The sequence below is a fragment of the Palaemon carinicauda genome, chromosome 37 (assembly GCF_036898095.1).
Source record: "Palaemon carinicauda isolate YSFRI2023 chromosome 37, ASM3689809v2, whole genome shotgun sequence".
Lineage (NCBI taxonomy): Eukaryota > Metazoa > Arthropoda > Malacostraca > Decapoda > Palaemonidae > Palaemon > Palaemon carinicauda.
Genome location: NC_090761.1, coordinates 22,917,401 through 22,935,148, shown reverse-complemented (window position 1 = coordinate 22,935,148; position 17,748 = coordinate 22,917,401). Strand labels below are relative to the sequence as shown.

Genomic DNA, 17,748 nt, shown 5'->3' with positions numbered 1-17,748 from the left:
TCAACTGAATGAAGAGATTGGGAGGTTCCTGCCACTTGGGTGTAAGCCCTCTTCTTTGCTGCTTTAGAGCCCCTCGACCAAGGTAAGGCTACCTTAGTCTTGGTGGGCCTTGCCATATCACAAAGTGGTCTAAGACCATGTCCTTTCTCTTCACTGGGACCTTATCCAGCTTTCATAGATTATTCACTCTTCTAACTGTTCGCTATTCTAATGCAGTCAAGAACTTGCAAAAAAAGGCGATCTGCATCTTTCTGCTCCAAGGGTGATATCTTGGGGCTGGCGGATAGCAGTAGCACTCGCTCAGAATGTTCAGAACCATCATCAAAAGGTTCTTCTTCCTCTGAGTTAGCACCCATAGCAGCCCGGGGAGGGTCAAGGTCGTCAACAAGTTCCTTTTCTTCGAGGACTGAGCCCTTGGAGGGAGACCACAATGTTCCAGTCTTAAGGAGCAGACATTGAAACTGTGCAACATTCCCTTTGAGATAGATGTTCATCTATAGAATGCCAATCCTTGGGTAACTTTTTCACGTCCTTCCTTTCCCTCAAGCGGATGTTGAAGCTTTCGAGAAGGGAAGACCTTCCTTCTCTGCCTCCTTAGGTCTTGCTCTTTCAGAGGGGGCAGAAGGAGGATCCTCTGTCACCTTGGAAGACTGTTTCTAGCCAGCTCACTTCCATAGGCGAAAGCCTATACAGTAATGTAGTTGTCTGTGTATCTCCCTCGCAGATCTCAAACCCTACTCGTATGAGGATGTACGGTATCCCTCTGGAGGAGGAGTGCTTGCCTTCTCATTCCTTTTCTTCTACAGAAATATCAGGATCAATCCTAGCCTATCCCAGATCAAGTCTATATCAGCTGGAGCATTGGTATTTAAGTAATTACAATACCTGAGGCTTGGGAGGAGGTAGGAGAAAGAGGTTGCCTAGTATCGCTACTGCGTTTACAGTCAGATGGGCCTTCACTTCCTAGCGTGGATTCCAGCGGGATGGTAGGAGTGCCGGGTGAAGGAACATTAGGGGAACTGGTGGTCGAACCTGATATTGCCTGAATCAACACCTTTACAAGGGGAATCCTTTGAAAACATAATAATTTTTGATTGAGCCCCCTTGTGCCTGCTTCCTTGGTCTAGGAGTGCCTTGTAAAGGGAGGCGCGAGAAGATGAAAGCTCGCGCCCTTGTCTTTGCCATCAACATTTCTGCCCGGAAGATCAACCTAAGAGGGAGAACTTGCTCTTTTTTGTGAGGGGACACGCTTTTCATCTCGCAAAATAGACCTACTAAATGGCGAATGTTGGCAAGGCAAGTGCTACAGCGTGCACTATTGTCAGTTCACACAGGTAAGTTGTAATCTACCTGTGCGTATTGGTCTATATGCTCACAGCGTGCGACGAGCTTTGACAAGGTAACACTAGCCTTTACTCTAGCTAGTTTATACCACGCACGTGTCTAGATGAAAAGACTTGTTAGAAGGATCAACGCGAGTAGCACTAGAGCACGTGTTATTCCGGCAGAAAATCTTGCTCTCCCATTTGCTAGATGGTAGAGTACGAGTACAAAACACTCATCCAATGAAAGTAGGTCAGCGCGCATCAACAAGAGAACCTCCCTTACTCGCCTTCTCCATGGAAGGAGAAAGGTCCGATGTTTTCCTTTCCCCTAAGGGCGAGGAAGGGCAGGCAGTTGCTGCACGCTTTCACGCTAGCAGTAAATTGGATCGTTTCTTACAAGAAGGAAACCTAAAGGGGCAAGCTCATGAGAGCTTGTCCTCGTGTAGCGCTATGAAGGACATGATGACGAGTGAGAGGGGCCGCAGGCAATCGTCTCCCGCCATAATTGTCTAGCTCAGAAAAGCTGTGCTCTGATGGGCTAGAGCAGGACATGGAAGAATCCATTACCCTTCGGTGGGATACAAGAGAGGGAAGACCACTAAGAAGGCTGTTTGTCCCCGCAGGCGGGAGGGAGTATCAACCCCTTTTGACCCTGACAGCAAATCTCCTCGCAGGCGAGAGCTTGCTGAACAGAAGCACTCCGAGGAGTACTTGTCAGCAACTGCTCATGCCCACTTGCCGAAGCTAAGCAAACGTTGGGGCGAGCAGGAGCTGAAGACCTTCAGACCCTGGAGGAGGAGGAAGAGGAGGAGATCGGAATCAATCCCTGGGTGGGATTCCTGCTCCCATCGAATGCCCAACCACAACCCTCCTCTTGCAGCCTTTCCTTGCAAGAAGAACCCATTAGCCCAAAGGAAGGCCACAGATGACGAACTGCTTTGTCAGGAAGACGACCCTACAGCAGCGGCCGGCGCGGTTTCTCTAGAAGAAACAGCAGAGGTCCCTGACACGCAAGGTCATCCCGGAGACGCATGGACACCACTCATACTCGTTTTACTCCCAGGAGAAGTAGAACGAGGAGAGATCGAGTTGACGGAGAATGATGGGGAGGTTTCTTCCTTTTCGAGGCTGACCTCAAAGGGGAAGGATCCCTCTTCATCTTCTACTTGTCACCTACTAAATCTCGTCCACTGAGAAGGTGACCACTCCCTACACACAGAACAAGGAGACTCATTTGTGCATGTGTGACCTCTACACGCAGGGCAGAGACTGTGAGGATCCTTCTCCTCAGCGGACATTAAGGTACTGTACTGCAATGGTGCCCTAGAGTACCAGGACAAACTTGCATTTTGGATCTCACTTGCAGTCAAACCTGAAAAGAAAAAATGAAGGAAAATTTTTTCTTTCAGGGCCAGTTGTTGAATAAAAGTAATCTTTTATTTAGGGTTTACCAATGGAGTCAGACACATCTGCACTACAAGTCGAAATAAAAAGTGATGGTGTTTACTGGTGCTGGTGTGAGCAGGTGGTGAGTTACCACCACTATCCCACTCCCGTTAACTAGCTGAGGGTAGTCAAACCTTGCAAAACCTCAAAAGCTGGTTTTCAGCTAGTGCCGAAACAATACTCCTAAGTAAAGGGCATAAGGTTTATATCTAGTGCCAGAACATCTTACAATTTTACTAGAGAGGTCATGTGGTTGCTTGTGATAGTGCTAGTGGAAATATTAACATCAATATGATAAATTCGTAGGTAATTTGTATTTTTCCTAACGACACTAACCTTTAGGTATTTATTAGGGGTATTATTTTTGGCGAACCTGAAAGGATGAGCCATTAAAATTTTAGCGAGGGTTAACTACCCATTCCACTAGTAAGCAGGGGTAGCTTACTACCACTCCCGCTCACATACCTATGATTTAGCTCACTTTGCTTGAAGGTAAAACTTCAAAGGGGATAGGGCTGGCAGGTAAGTTTGTATAAATAGCTAAAGGTTTGTATCGTTAGGAAAAATGCATGTTATCTACGAATTTGTCATTTGTTCCGTAACTGGAATACAAACCTACGCTATTTATTAGGGGTGACTCACCCATTAGGAGGGTGGACGTCCCTGCCAAGGGGGCTTTTTGGCTTTACCCGGGGGCTCCTTATTTTGAATAGGTTTGTACCAAAAATAAGGAGTCCCCTGGATCTTGCTAAACCTTGCTACGCAAGGTTCGCAGCCTACACAAGCTGTGTTGAGATATTTAGAAGAGTGACTGTCCCGGTAAAAGTTATTCCGAGCCTTTGTAGGGAAACTGTTGTAACCAAGACTTTCCCAATACCACCTCGCCAGGGTATGGGGACGCAACAGTATTAGCTAAATACTGGGAACACAAGGAAGCATGGTTTACCTGCAGTGGTTTGAGGTAAGCTTGTGCAGAGAACCCAGGATGCTGCTTTCCCATATAGAGGGGAGGATGAAGAAAAGAATAAGAGCCAGTTAAACCTTTTCATTCATGCAGACGAAAACCGGGTAACAGTGCCCTCAACCTTCTGCTACTTGTCCAATGAGAAGCTTCAGGTATTATACCAGCTGTTGTGCAGCCACCACAAGGCTGATAGAGAACGTATCAGCCTCCTGTGGGTCACGTCTTGCAGGTAGTGGGGTGTGAACGTATTCTGACGTTTCCACACACCGGCCTGAAGAACCTGCATCACTAAGAAGTTTTCCTTGAATGTTGGGTACGTAGCTACGCCCGACATCATGTGCTCTGGGGCGGCGGGAAGTAGGAGGGTCTGGATTAAGGGCATGGTTTATGACCTTGCGAATCCAAGCAAAGATGGTGTTTTTTAGTGACTCTCCTCTAGTTTCTCTCTGTGTTGACGAAAATTGCAGCCACACGGGGACGGGCTGTGGCCGTTCTCTTGAGGTATAGCCTCAAACTCCTCACTAGGCAGAGTAAGATATTTTTAGGGTCATCAGTTACAGAGCGGAGACTCGAAATCCGGAAGGAGTCGAATTGGGGATACGCCACTCCAGGAATCTGCGTCTTGGCTACAAACTCAAGGAAGAAGCTGAACGTTACCTTTCCCCATCCTCATTAATGGGCGATGTCGTATGAGAGACCATGAAGTTCACCGACCACAGAAGACTTTCCCCTTTGCCTGGTAGACTGCTGCTGATGATTTCCGCAGGTATCCAGACATCCTGCTCACAACTTGTTGCAAAAACCCTCTCTAAGTGAGGAGATGCTGGATAGTCTACAGGCGTGAAGTTGTGGAAAATGTTAATGTTGGCATGTGGTTGTTTGAGTAGATTGTGTGGTGGAGGGAGTTCTCTTGGAGACTCCGTCAGGAGTTGCAGAAGGTTCGCAAACTATTCTGCGTGATGCCATAGCGGAGCTATGACAGTCATTGAGAGGTTGACCGATGTTCTGGTCTTGTTGAGTACCCTCCTCATCAGACAGAATGGGGGAAAGGTGTAAACGTCATGTTGTCCCACCGTTGTTGGAATGCATCTTACCAGAGAGCCTTGGGGTCTGGGACTGTGCAGCAGTACAGCGGGAGCCTGAAGTTCAGGGCCGTTGCAAAGAGATCCATAGTCAGAGAACCCCATAAAGTCAGGAATTTGTTGGCTACTAGATGATCCAAAGACCACTCGGTACTCACTATCTGAAATGCTCTGCTCAGATTGTCGGCGAGCACATTCCTTTTGCCTGGAATGAAGTGTGCTGATAGTGGTATCGAGTGAATCTCGGTCCATCTCAGTATCTCTACTGCTTAATGGGATAGGGGCTACAAAAAGGTATCTCCTTGTTTGTTGATGTAAACCACTACTGTGGTGTTGTTGCTCATCACCACTAATGAGTGGCCCGCCAGGAACTGGTGGAACTATTGAAGGGCCAGAAAGATGGCCTTCTTCTATAAGAGATAAATGTGGAGGTACTCTTCTGACTCAGACCAGAGGTCTGAGATCGTGTAGTGCCACACGAGGGCCCCCACCCTTTTTTTTGGAAGCATCTAAGAACAGCATCAAATCTGGGGGGAGGACGAGATGATCCACTCCCTTTCATAGATTCTCGTCTGATACCCACCTTTTGAGGTCCGTCTGTTCCGCTGATCCCATGAGGATCAGGATGTCCGGGGAGTCGAAAGCCTGATTCCATCGGAGTCCTGAGGCGACTGTTGGGAACCAGACGGGCCAGAGATGAAAGGTTCCCGAGAAGACGTAGCCACGTCTGGGCTGAAAGTTCTTCTTGTCTGAGAAAGGGTCTTGCGACCTTTCTCAGCCCTATTATCCTGTCATCTACTAGGAAGACTTTGTGGAAATTAGTGTTTATTATCATGCCTAGGTATACCAGTCTCTGCATAGGAAGCAGGGAGGACTTCTCGATGTTTACCATGATACCCAGATCTTGGCAAAACCTCAGAAGTTTGTCTCGGTGTTAAAGAAGGGTTGACACCGAGTCTGCTAGGATTAGCCAGTCATCTAGATAACGAAGAAGATGGATGTCGATCCTGTGTGCCCAAGATGACACTAGGGCGAACACTCTGGTGAAGACTTAAGGTGCTGTGGAAAGACCGAAGCACAACACCTTGAACTGGTATTTTCTGTTGTCTAGGCTGAATCTTAAGTACTTCCTTGAAGACAAATGGATTGAGATCTGGAAGTACGTGTCTTTTAGGTTCAGTGTGCACATGTAGTCCCTTGGTCTTACTGTTTGTCTGACTGTGCCTGCCGTCTCCATGCTGAAGGGAGTTTGCTTGACAAACTTGTTCAGAGCTTAGAGGCCGATGACTGGTCTCCAGTCTCTAAATGCCTTTTTCACAAGAAAAAGTTAACTGGAGAAGCCTGGGGACTCGTCGAGGACCTCCTGGAGGGCGCCCTTCTTTAACAGGGTCTGGACTTCTGGCCAGAGTGCTAGCCCTGTAGCCCCTTTGCTGATCCCATCGCAAAGGAGTCTATTGACACTGGATTCCTGATCAGGGGAGGGAGAGATGTGAACGGGACACGATACCCTGAACAAATCAAGGAGACTGTCCAGGGTTCAGCCCCAAGTTGCTTCCACCTGTCCCAGTAACTTTGTAGGCATCCCCCACTGGCGGACAAGCAAGGGGAATGCCTATTGTAATGTTTGCGGGCTCAGCCGCTCCCTCTAGGAAATTTTCCTCCCCTGGAAGATTTAGTGCCTTCCCTGTCCTTGGTCGGAAAGGGTCTCTTAGACACCACTGTCTTCGCTGCTGTCTTGTTCGTTGAGGTCTTAGCTGGACGGGACTGCTGAGGAGCTGTTGGTTTATAGGGCTTGGATGTCAAAGCCCAAAGGAGGAGGGAGTCCTGGTGAGACTTCCTCCATCACTTGTGCGCAGGAGAGCTGTGGCGCGCAGGAAAATGCTGCACAGGAGAGTGCTGGCGAACCGGAGAGCGCTGGTGACCAGGCGAATGCTGGTGCGCAGGTGTGCGTGGGAGCGCAGGCGAGTGCTGGCAAGACAGAGAACGCTGGTGCGCAGGCGAGTGCTGGCAAAACGGAGAACGCTGGTGCGCAGGCGAGTGCGGGTTCCCAAGCGAGCGCCAACAAGCTGGAAAGTGCTGGCGCAAAGGGGGGCGCTAGTGCGCAATAGAGCGCTTGCGAGCTGGAGAGCGGTGATGCGCAGGAGAGCGTTTTGGAGCTGGAGAGCGCTGATACGCAGGAGAGCGTTTTGGAGCTGGAGAGCGCTGACGAGTAGGAGAGTGCAGAAGCGCTGGTGAGCGCAAGTGCGATGGTGAGCATACGTGCATTGGCGATCGTAGATAAGCTGGCGAGCGTTGGCGAGCTGGCAATTGCAGGTGTTATGGCAACAACGTGCTGGAGAGCGCTGATGCGTTGGAAAGCGTTGGTGTGCTAGAGAGCGCTAACGAGATGTTGGAGAGCGCTGGCGCCCAGCCGATGGTCTTGGACGCTGTGAAGGAAGGCGCATTCTCGAGGGAGAGTGATGTTTTGAAACATCACGAGACAGGAACAGTGAAGGCAGGTCAGCAACAGGGATGTGCTCTTTGGAAGGGTGAACATCCACCGTGGGGGATCACGAGCGATCCACTGAAGAGTCCAAGTCCAAAGTCCGAGGACTAGCGGCAGAGTCGTCAGAAGAAGGTCTAGGAACTGGCGAAGGTTGAGAGCCCGAAGACGACGGAAGAGGAGGCTCCTCAGCAGGGAAAGGCTGCAAAGACGAGGGTGAAGAGCCGTAGAGGCGCCTTTTCACCGATCGCGAAGGGCAATCTCTAAGGCGAAGCAGAGGGCGAGCTCTGCGAGATCAGTGACGCCCTCTGGGGGCCAGTGAATCAGCAAGCTGACCTTTAGAAGCAGCAGTCCTCTGCAGAGAAGTCTCTATGAGTGAACTCCACCTCCGAGGAGAAACACTCGCAGGAGAGACAGACGAATGCATTTGCTTCCCCCTTGAAGGATGATCAGGAATGGGGGAAGCCCAGTCACCAGCAACAACATAATATTCTGAAGAGGCAGGGGCATTGGCAGCAGCTGCAGAAGACGCCTCATATACCATTACGTCGACGTATGACAATGGATCCACCTTCGAAGCTGACGAAGGCTGCACATTAGCACCACAGATGATGAGTTGCAGCAAGGAGTCCTTGGAGGGTGGACCTGGAAGCCCCAATGATGACCACACCTGTACAAAAAGAGAGAGACACAAGGCCTCGTCCGGGGGGAGAGGTGGGGCTGCTTTGCTAGGGGAAGCAACACCATCTCTCAAAGGACCATCTCTACGCTACTACTCGACGGTCTCTCACATGAACTTTTGAAGCAGGTTAGGAAGCGGAAGAAGCCTTGGGTATTTTCCCTTTCGAAAAAATCTTCGAAGGAGAAATATCCCGGTTTGACTTCTTCTTCCACCAGCGCCCAAACCTTTCCCCAATGGGAGGCAGACCACTCCTGACACTCACTACACTTGTTTTCCCTATCACACCATTGACCTCTGTAGGCGGGACAAAGGGTGCGACGATCGGTGTCCACAGCCGACATGAAGGTACCGCAGGGCCGACCTTCATGTCCAGGGCAGGTACGTATGGTTGGCAGAAGTCAACACACACACGCACTAATAAAGAGAAAGCACAAACAAAAAACAATTAATGGCAACGACCGTTCACCAAGTGAGCCAAAAGCAAAGTGCGCTAAATCAGAGGTATGTGAGCGGGAGCAGTAGCAAGCTACTCCCCCTTCCCCACTAACTAGCTGAATGGGTATTTAACCCTTGTTAAAATTTTAATGGCTCGTCCTTTCAGCTTCGCCGAAAGTAATACCCATAATAAATAGCGTAGGTTTGTATTCCAGTTAGGGAACAAACCAATATTGAGAGGTAAAATACCAAATAATTTCATCATAATAACATAATAATCTAGTGTAACTTCACTTAGACTACCTAGTATGGATATTTAATCACTTTAAAAATTTCTCTTTTTAAAATAATTTAACAAATTTTCTCCTGCACAAATCTTCATATGTTCTAAAAGACTAAATTTTAAAGTTTGACATACTATGCCACAGTGATTGCACTTGAATGGCTACTCCCCGTTGTGAATTCTATAATGTCTTGTGAGAGTACTTCTCTGAGAAAATGCTTTTTCACAAACACTACACTTGAAGGGCTTTTCCTCAGTGTGAATTCTATAATGTTCTTTGAGATAAGTGTTCTGGGAAAAGGCTTTGCCGCAGACATTGCACTCGAATGGCTTCTCCCCCGTGTGAATTCTATAATGTTTCGTGAGATGACTTTTCAGAGAAAATGCTTTGTCACAGACATTGCACTTCAATGGCTTCTCCCCCGTGTGAACTCTATAATGTTTTGTGATATTACTTCTATGAGAAAATGCTTTGTCGCAGATGTTGCACTTGAATGGCTTCTCTCCAGTGTGAATTCTATGATGATTAGTTAGATCACTTTTCAGAGAAAACGCTTTATCACATACGTTGCACTTGAATGGTTTCTCCCCCGTGTGAATTCTATAATGTTTTGTGAGATAATTTTTCACAGAAAATGCTACGTCACAAACATCGCACTTGAAGGGCTTCTCCCCAGTGTGATTTCTATAGTGTTTTGTGAGATCACTTCTCTGAGAAAATGCTTTGTCACAGACATTACAGTTGAATGGCTTCTCCCCAGTGTGAACTCTATGATGTTTTGTTAGATCACTTTTCAGAGAAAATGGTTTGTCACAGACATTGCAGTTGAAGGGCTTCTCACCAGTGTGAATTCTATGATGATTTGTGACATGACTTTTCAGTGAAAACGCTTTGTCACAGATACTGCATTTGAATGGTTTCTCCCCCGTATGAGTTCTATAATGTTTTGTGAGATGAATTTTCTGTGAAAATGCTTTGTCGCAGGTACTACATTTAAATGGCTTCTCCCCAGTGTGAGTTCTATAATGCTTTACTAGACGACTTTTCTTAGGAAACACTTTGTTACAATCATTGCACTTGAATGACCTCCTACTGGTATGAGTTTCAAAATGGCTTTCAAAATCAACTTCATTGACTTCCCCTTTGTCACATTTCTCTTTCACACTTGTCCTTAAATACGTGTTTACACTCTCATCCTCTTTGTCGACTTCCTTTTTGCAACTTTGTAAATCCTCCTCACTCACTGATGCATCATAATCGTAAGAATATTTTGTGTCACTTTCGCTTGACTCTAATATTTCTGGCTCTACTTTTACTGTGTCTGGATCTATGAAAAGAGAGCCATCAACATAGAGCAAATCATTGTCTTCCACATCATTATTTTCCAGCTTGACTGGTGGAGGAAAATCTTCAATTTCGATTTTTATTGGAAATTCTATGGATTCAGAATTACTGATCCCTTCCTTGTCACAAGAAGACATTCTCGTCAATATTATTTTCAAAAGCCGATAAAGATAATGTTAAACTAACTATTCTGAGACACCATATTTCACATCAGTCTTTTAACATGAACCAACATGGACCATTTTTCCCGGTCCTGTATCTCTTGCAGATATCTTTAGTAGTTTACACAATCTTGCCACAAGAGTTGGGGGACTATTTTCTTTGGGATGAAAAGTCTGAAATAAAAAAGAACAACTATCATTGGAAAAGGGAAAGATGAATATGTTGGAGTTTTCTTAAATAAAAGGATAACTTTCTAAAGTAAACTGTAATTTTCCTAAATATGCAAATGAGGCTTTTTATTCTTCTCTTGTCTTCTCCATTTGTTCTTAATTATAACCTTTTGGATCTGAAAATCCCTTCTCTCACCTTTTATATATTTTGGTGTCGAGCACCACCTAATACAAACAGATGATATATTTTAGAATTGATATTAATTTTTTCTAGCAGTACAAACCCAAGTCCTTTTAAATAAGAATACCGGTATGTCTTCAGCAGAGCTGGAATGGCTGTTGATTCATTACCAAGGTACTGTATTTGACAGATTATAAGACACCCTCATTTCAACAGGTCAGATTCAGGAAAAAAAGTTAGTGTATTTACACAAGACAGCTCAATAGCATGGAATAATAATAATAAAATTATTAGTTATGATGATGATGATGATGATGATGATGATAATAATCGTAGTAGTATTAGAAATTATAATAATAACAATAATAAAAGCAATCTGTTAGTACAGACAAGCAATAAGCATACACAAGACATCTCAATAGCAGGAAATACGATAGCTGTTGGCATAGGCAAGCAATCACAATGATAACAATACATTGGGCATAAAAATAAAGCCAGAAGTGCACAAAGCAAGAAATAAGGTAAAGTAGAATCCTTTTTATAAAAGCATTCTGCCACTATACATAAGGAACTGACAACGATCAGAGTTGCCAGAAACCGTACTTTGTAATCAACTGCTGTACAAGGCTTTAAAATGTTGTACAACCATTAGAACACACTTCATTGAAAATGTATATATGGAATAAAAAGTCATAAAAATCTGCTAATTAAATCAAAATGTCATACATCCTACAGAACTGGGTCATACATCTCGCAGGCAGTGCTGGCAACTATCATACCGTAGTTTTATTCTTCGCCAACTGATGGCATTACCGATAAGTTAGAACGCCGATCAGCTAGCTAATGTTCATAAACAAACACAAGTCACAGCATTTCAGATTAAATGGCTTTAATTTTTATGAATTAATTTTTAAAGCACCATTAATAATACAATAATACCAGCAATAAAAATAAAATAAGGATGCATGGAGTATAGGGTAGGTAAAAGTACTGAGCGTTAGCTGAGTTGGTTAGCGCCAGACAGAAGATTACCCTATGCTTACGGGAGGTCTCAAGCTTCACATATGACATAAAATGCAGGGGGATTTTTAGCCAAAATTTTGGGAAAAAAAGTGCATCCTATAAGCTACCAAATACAGTAGTTGTCGACAAATACTGCATGCAGATGAGTAGCCCCAGCCATTTTCCAGTCAAAGACTCTTCACTTTTGACATTTGGCTGAGAGGGATAGTTGAGGTGGGAAGTTTAATTTAAAGACTAGGGTTTTCAAAGCAGGGAAAAATTATAAATATGACAAATTTGTAAGTAACCTGGATCTATCTATTAGGGTTATTACTTTTGGCAAAGTTGAAAGACAAGCCATGTTAATTCTAGCAAGGGATAACCACCCCATCTGCTAATTAGCAGGGGGGAGGAGTAGTCTGGTTACCCACTCACTCCCACACCTGGGCTGAGCAACCACTTTGCTTTCTGTTTTCTTTCTGGCAGGACTTCTTGGGGACAGGGCTGGGGGGCCAATTTGTATAAATAGCTCCAGGTTTGTATGTTAGGAAAAATGATATTTTGATTATAAAATAAATTTTTGAATATACTTACCCGGTGAATATATAGCTGCAACTCTGTTGCTCGACAGACAACTCTACGGAAAAACTCGCCAGCGATCGCTACACAGGTTGCGGGTGTGCCCAACAGCGCCATCTGTCGACCAGATACCCAGCTCTCATGTAAACAAAGACTCAATTTTCTCCTCGTCCCACTGCGTCTCTATTGGGGAGGAAGGGAGGGTCATTTAATTTATATTCACCGGGTAAGTATATTCAAAAATTTATTTTATAATCAAAATATCATTTTTAAATATTTAACTTAGCCGGTGAATATATAGCTGATTCACACCCAGGATGGTGGGTAGAGACCAGTAATATATGTTTACATTTTATGAGCTAAGAGTTTTTTATTTCATTTTAGAAGTTATCAAAATAACAAAAACAAAATAAATAGGTACCTGGTAAGGAAGTCGACTTGAACAATTACTCTGCCTTTTAAGTACGTCTTCCTTACGGAGCCTCGCGATCCTCTTAGGATGCTGATCGACCCCTAGGAGCTGAAGTATCAAGGGTTGCAACCCATACAACAGGACCTCATCAAACCCCTAATCTAGGCGCTCTCAAGAAATGACTTTGACCACCCGCCAAATCAACCAGGATGCGAAAGGCTTCTTAGCCTTCCGGACAACCCAAAAAACAACATTAAAAACATTTCAAGAGAAAGATTAAAAGGGTATGGAATTAGGGAATTGTAGTGGTTGAGCCCTCACCCACTACTGCACTCGCTGCTACGAATGGTCCCAGTGTGTAGCAGTCCTCGTAAAGAGACTGGACATCCTTTAGATAAAAAGACACGAACACTGACTTGCTTCTCCAATAGGTTGCGTCCATTATACTTCGCAGAGATCTATTTTGCTTAAAGGCCACGGAAGTTGCAACAGCTCTAACTTCGTGTGTCCTTACCTTAAGCAAAGCTTGGTCTTCCTCACTCAGATGTGAATGAGCTTCTCGTATTAACAGTCTGATAAAGTAGGATAAAGCATTCTTTGACATAGGCAAAGATGGTTTCTTAACTGAACACCATAAAGCTTCAGATTGGCCTCGTAAAGGTTTAGTGTGCTTTAAATAGAACTTAAGAGCTCTCACAGGGCACAAGACTCTTTCTAGTTCATTGCCTACAATCTCCGATAAGCTGGGAATATCGAACGATTTAGGCCAAGGTCGAGAAGGCAGCTCATTTTTGGCTAGAAAACCAAGTTGTAGCGAACATGTGGCTTTTTCTGACGAAAATCCGATGTTCTTGCTGAAGGCATGAATCTCACTGACTCTTTTAGCTGAGGCTAAGCATACCAGGAAAAGAGTCTTTAAAGTGAGATCTTTCAGGGAGGCTGATTGTAGCGGCTCAAACCTGTCTGACATGAGGAATCTTAGTACCACGTCTAAATTCCAACCAGGTGTAACCAAACGACGCTCCTTAGTGGTCTCAAAAGACTTAAGGAGGTCCTGAAGATCTTTATTGTTGGAAAGATCTAAGCCTCTATGCCGGAAGACCGTTGCCAACATGCTTCTGTAGCCCTTGATAGTGGGAGCTGAAAGGGATCTTCCTTTTCTCAGGTATAAGAGAAAGTCAGCTATTTGAGCTACAGAGGTACTGGTCGAGGATACAGAGACTGACTTGCACCAGTCTCGGAAGACTTCCCACTTCGATTGGTAGACTCTAAGTGTGGATGCTCTCCTTGCTCTAGCAATCACACTGGCTGCCTCCTTCGAAAAGCCTCTAGCTCTCGAGAGTCTTTCGATAGTCTGAAGGCAGTCAGACGAAGAGCGAGGAGGCTTTGGTGTACCTTCTTTACGTGTGGCTGACGTAGAAGGTCCACCCTTAGAGGAAGACTTCTGGGAACGTCTACTAGCCATCGAAGTACCTCGGTGAACCATTCTCTCGCGGGCCAGAGGGGAGCAACTAGCGTCAACCTTGTCCCTTCGTGAGAGGCGAACTTCTGCAGTACCTTGTTGACAATCTTGAACGGTGGGAATGCGTAGAGATCTAGATGTGACCAATCTAGGAGAAAGGCATCTATATGTATTGCTGCTGGGTCCGGGACTGGTGAGCAATAAATTGGGAGCCTCTTGGTCAGCGAGGTTGCAAAGAGATCTATGGTTGGTTGGCCCCAAGTGGCCCAAAGTCTCTTGCATACATCCTTGTGGAGGGTCCATTCTGTTGGAATTACTTGCCCTTTCCGACTGAGACAATCTGCCATGACATTCAAGTTGCCTTGGATGAACCTCGTTACTAGTGAGATGTCTAGACCTTTTGACCAGATGAGCAGGTCCCTTGCGATCTCGTACAACGTCAGTGAGTGGGTCCTTCCTTGCTTGGAGATGTACGCCAAGGCAGTGGTGTTGTCTGAGTTCACTTCCACCACTTTGCCTCGAAGGAGAGACCCGAAGCTTTTCAAGGCCAGATGTACTGCCAACAGCTCCTTGCAGTTGATATGCATGATCCTCTGACTCGAGTTCCACAGTCCTGAACATTCCCGACCGTCTAATGTCGCGCCCCAGCCCACGTCCGATGAGTCCGAGAAGAGAACGTGGTTGGGAGTCTGAACAGCCAGGGGAAGACCCTCTCTTAAGTTGATACTGTCCTTCCACCAAGTCAGACAAGACTTCATCTTTTCGGAAATGGGGATCGAGACCGCTTCTAGCGTCTTGTCCTTTTTCCAGTGAAAAGCTAGATGGTATTGAAGCGGACGGAGGTGTAGTCTTCCTAATGACACAAATTGTTCCAGGGATGATAGCGTCCCTACCAGACTCATCCACAGCCTGACTGAGCAGCGTTCCTTCTTCAGCATGTTCTGGATGCATAACAGGGCTTGACTTATTCTGGGGGCCGACGGAAAAGCCCGAAAAGCTAGACTGTGAATCTCCATCCCTAAATACACAATAGTTTGGGATGGGACCAGTTGCGACTTTTCCAAATTGACAAGGAGACCCAATTCCTTGGTCAGATCTAGAGTCCACTTTAGATCCTTCAGACAGCGACGACTGGAAGAGGCTCTGAGAAGCCAGTCGTCCAAATAAAGGGAGGCTCGGATGTCCGATAAATGGAGGAATTTGGCTACATTCCTCATCAGCCTCGTAAACACGAGAGGAGCTGTGCTTAGGCCAAAGCACAGGGCCCGAAACTGGTAGACCACCTTTTCGAAAACGAATCTCAGAAAAGGTTGGGAGTCTGGGTGGATGGGGACGTGGAAGTAGGCGTCCCTTAGGTCTAAAGAGACCATCCAGTCTTCCCTTCTGACCGCTGCTAAGACTGACTTTGTGGTCTCCATGGAGAACGTCGTCTTTGTGACAAAGACATTCAGCGCACTGACGTCTAGCACCGGCCTCCACCCTCCTGTCTTCTTTGAAACCAAGAAGAGGCGGTTGTAGAATCCCGGAGATTGAAGGTCCGAGACTTTGACCACCGCTCCCTTCTCTAGCAAAAGAGACACTTCCCGTTTCAAGGCTCGTCTCTTTTCTTCCTCTCTGTACCTGGGAGAGAGATCGATGGGAGACGTTGCTAGAGTGGGTTTTCGTACAAAAGGGATCTTGTACCCCTCTCTGAGCAACTTCACAGATTGTGCATCTGCGCCTCTCTTCTCCCAGGCCTGCCAGAAGTTCTTGAGTCTGGCTCCCACTGCTGTCTGAAGTTGCGGGCAGTCAGACTCTGCCCTTAAAGGACTTGGATCCTTTCTTCTTCCCTCGCTTCCCTTCGGCACGAGCACCTCCTCTGCTGGAGGCTCTGCCACGAAAGGGCGGAATAAAGCGAGACGCTGGAGTGTCCATCCTTGGTCTAGCTGACAAGGTAGGCAAAGGGGGAGCTTTGCGAGCTGAGGACGCAACAAGATCGTGAGTGTCCTTCTGCACTAACGAAGCGGCTATTTCCTTTATCAGGACTTCTGGAAATAGGCACTTGGAAAGAGGAGCAAAGAGAAGCTCAGATCTCTGGCACGGTGTAACTCCAGCAGAAAGGAATGAGCAGAGAGATTCTCGCTTTTTTAGGACTCCGGACACAAATGATGCAGCAAGCTCATTAGACCCATCACGGACGGCCTTGTCCATGCAGGACATAATGAGCAAAGAAGTCTCTTTGTCTGTCGAAGAGATCTTCCTGCTTAGGGCTCCTAGGCACCAGTCTAAGAAGTTAAAAACTTCAAAGGCCCTAAAGATTCCTTTCAAAAGGTGGTCCAGGTCCGATGATGACCAAAAAATCTTTGAGCGTCTCATGGCAAGGCGGCGGGGAGAGTCTACAAGACTTGAGAAGTTGCTCTGGGCAGAGGCAGGAACTCCCAAGCCGAGAACTTCTCCCGTGGCATACCAGACGCTCGATCTAGAAGAGAGTCTAGCAGGGGGAAAAGCAAATGCTGTCTTCCCTAAACTCTTCTTGGACTCTAACCAGTCTCCTATCACCCGCAAAGCTCTCTTGGACGAGCGTGCGAGGACGAGTCTAGTAAAGGCAGGAGTGGTAGAAGGCATGCCTAAAACAAACTCTGAAGGCGGAGAACGAGGAGCCACAGAAACAAACTGGTCAGGAAACAGCTCTTTGAAAATGGCCAAAACTTTTCTAAAGTCCAAAGAGGGTTGAGTAGACTTAGGCTCGTCCAATTCTGATTGTGGTTCATCTATATGTGCAGCAACATCATCATCAGAAAGTTCCTCATCCGACAACTGATGAGGAAACGGCAACGGAGTGGGTAACGGCTGGTTCGCTGAGTCCGGTCGCACTGGTGCATGCGTGACTGAGCCGGACGCAACGTCATGGACCTGCTGCCCAGTCTGTGAGCTGGCAACAACCATGGTAGCGCGGGGACGCACAGCGTCTACCCCAGACTGTCTAGACTGATTGGGTTGCGCAGTGGAAACCACACTGGGTTGCGGAGGTTGACGCACCGCGTCAAAACAAGGCAACTCTGACGGTTGTTGAACATCCAGAACGTCAAAGGCAACCTCCGTGCGTCGCTTAACGTCAACATGCGGCTGGCAGACCACACTGGAACGCATGGGTGGAGGAACTCTCTCAACTGGTGTGCGTGAGAAGGTTACCTCAGCGTCCACAGGACGCACAACTGATCGCTTGGAGGGTTGTAGGCTAGGTACTGCACTAGCTGGTACGGCAGCAACCTTCTCCGCATGAAAGTCCTGCATCAGAGACGTAAGCTTAGACTGCATGTCTTGCAGTAGAGACCACTTAGGGTCTACGGGAGCAGGTGCGGCGACAGACGGTGTTAGTGTCTGAAGCGGTACCGCTTTGCCTCTCTTAGGCGGTGAGCAGTCATCGGATGACGGCAACGAGTCCGAACTGACCCAGTGGCTACAACCGGGCCGTTGGACTTGTGCTGAAGAGACCGATTTACGTTTTAACGGTCGCGAGACCTTGGTCCAAAGTTTCTTGCGAGAAACACCTTCAGACGACGAGGTATAAATGGGCTCTCTCGTCTTAGGTAGGTAGGAGCGATCTTGGGGAGATACGCCCGATACCACGGAGGGAACGTCTGTTCGCTGATTAAATCCTCTCGAACCCATGAGTCGTACGACATTGCTTCTCCCCTGGACTTGGGAGCTTGCAAGAGGTCCCGGACTAGGAGGACGACAGGCACGAACAGACGAA

General features: G+C 46.6%; 1 protein-coding gene across 1 annotated transcript in view; it reads right to left on the bottom strand.

Moving 5' to 3' along the window:
• Nucleotides 1-8,740: 8,740 nt before the first annotated feature.
• Nucleotides 8,741-17,748, bottom strand: part of LOC137629499 (zinc finger protein 665-like) — a 74,367-nt gene continuing 65,359 nt past the window's right edge. The window contains exon 4 of the mRNA XM_068360852.1: nucleotides 8,741-10,379. Within this exon, the coding sequence (XP_068216953.1) occupies nucleotides 8,862-10,181 (1,320 nt within the window). The 5' untranslated portion in view covers nucleotides 10,182-10,379 and the 3' untranslated portion in view covers nucleotides 8,741-8,861. The remainder of the gene's footprint in view (nucleotides 10,380-17,748) is intronic.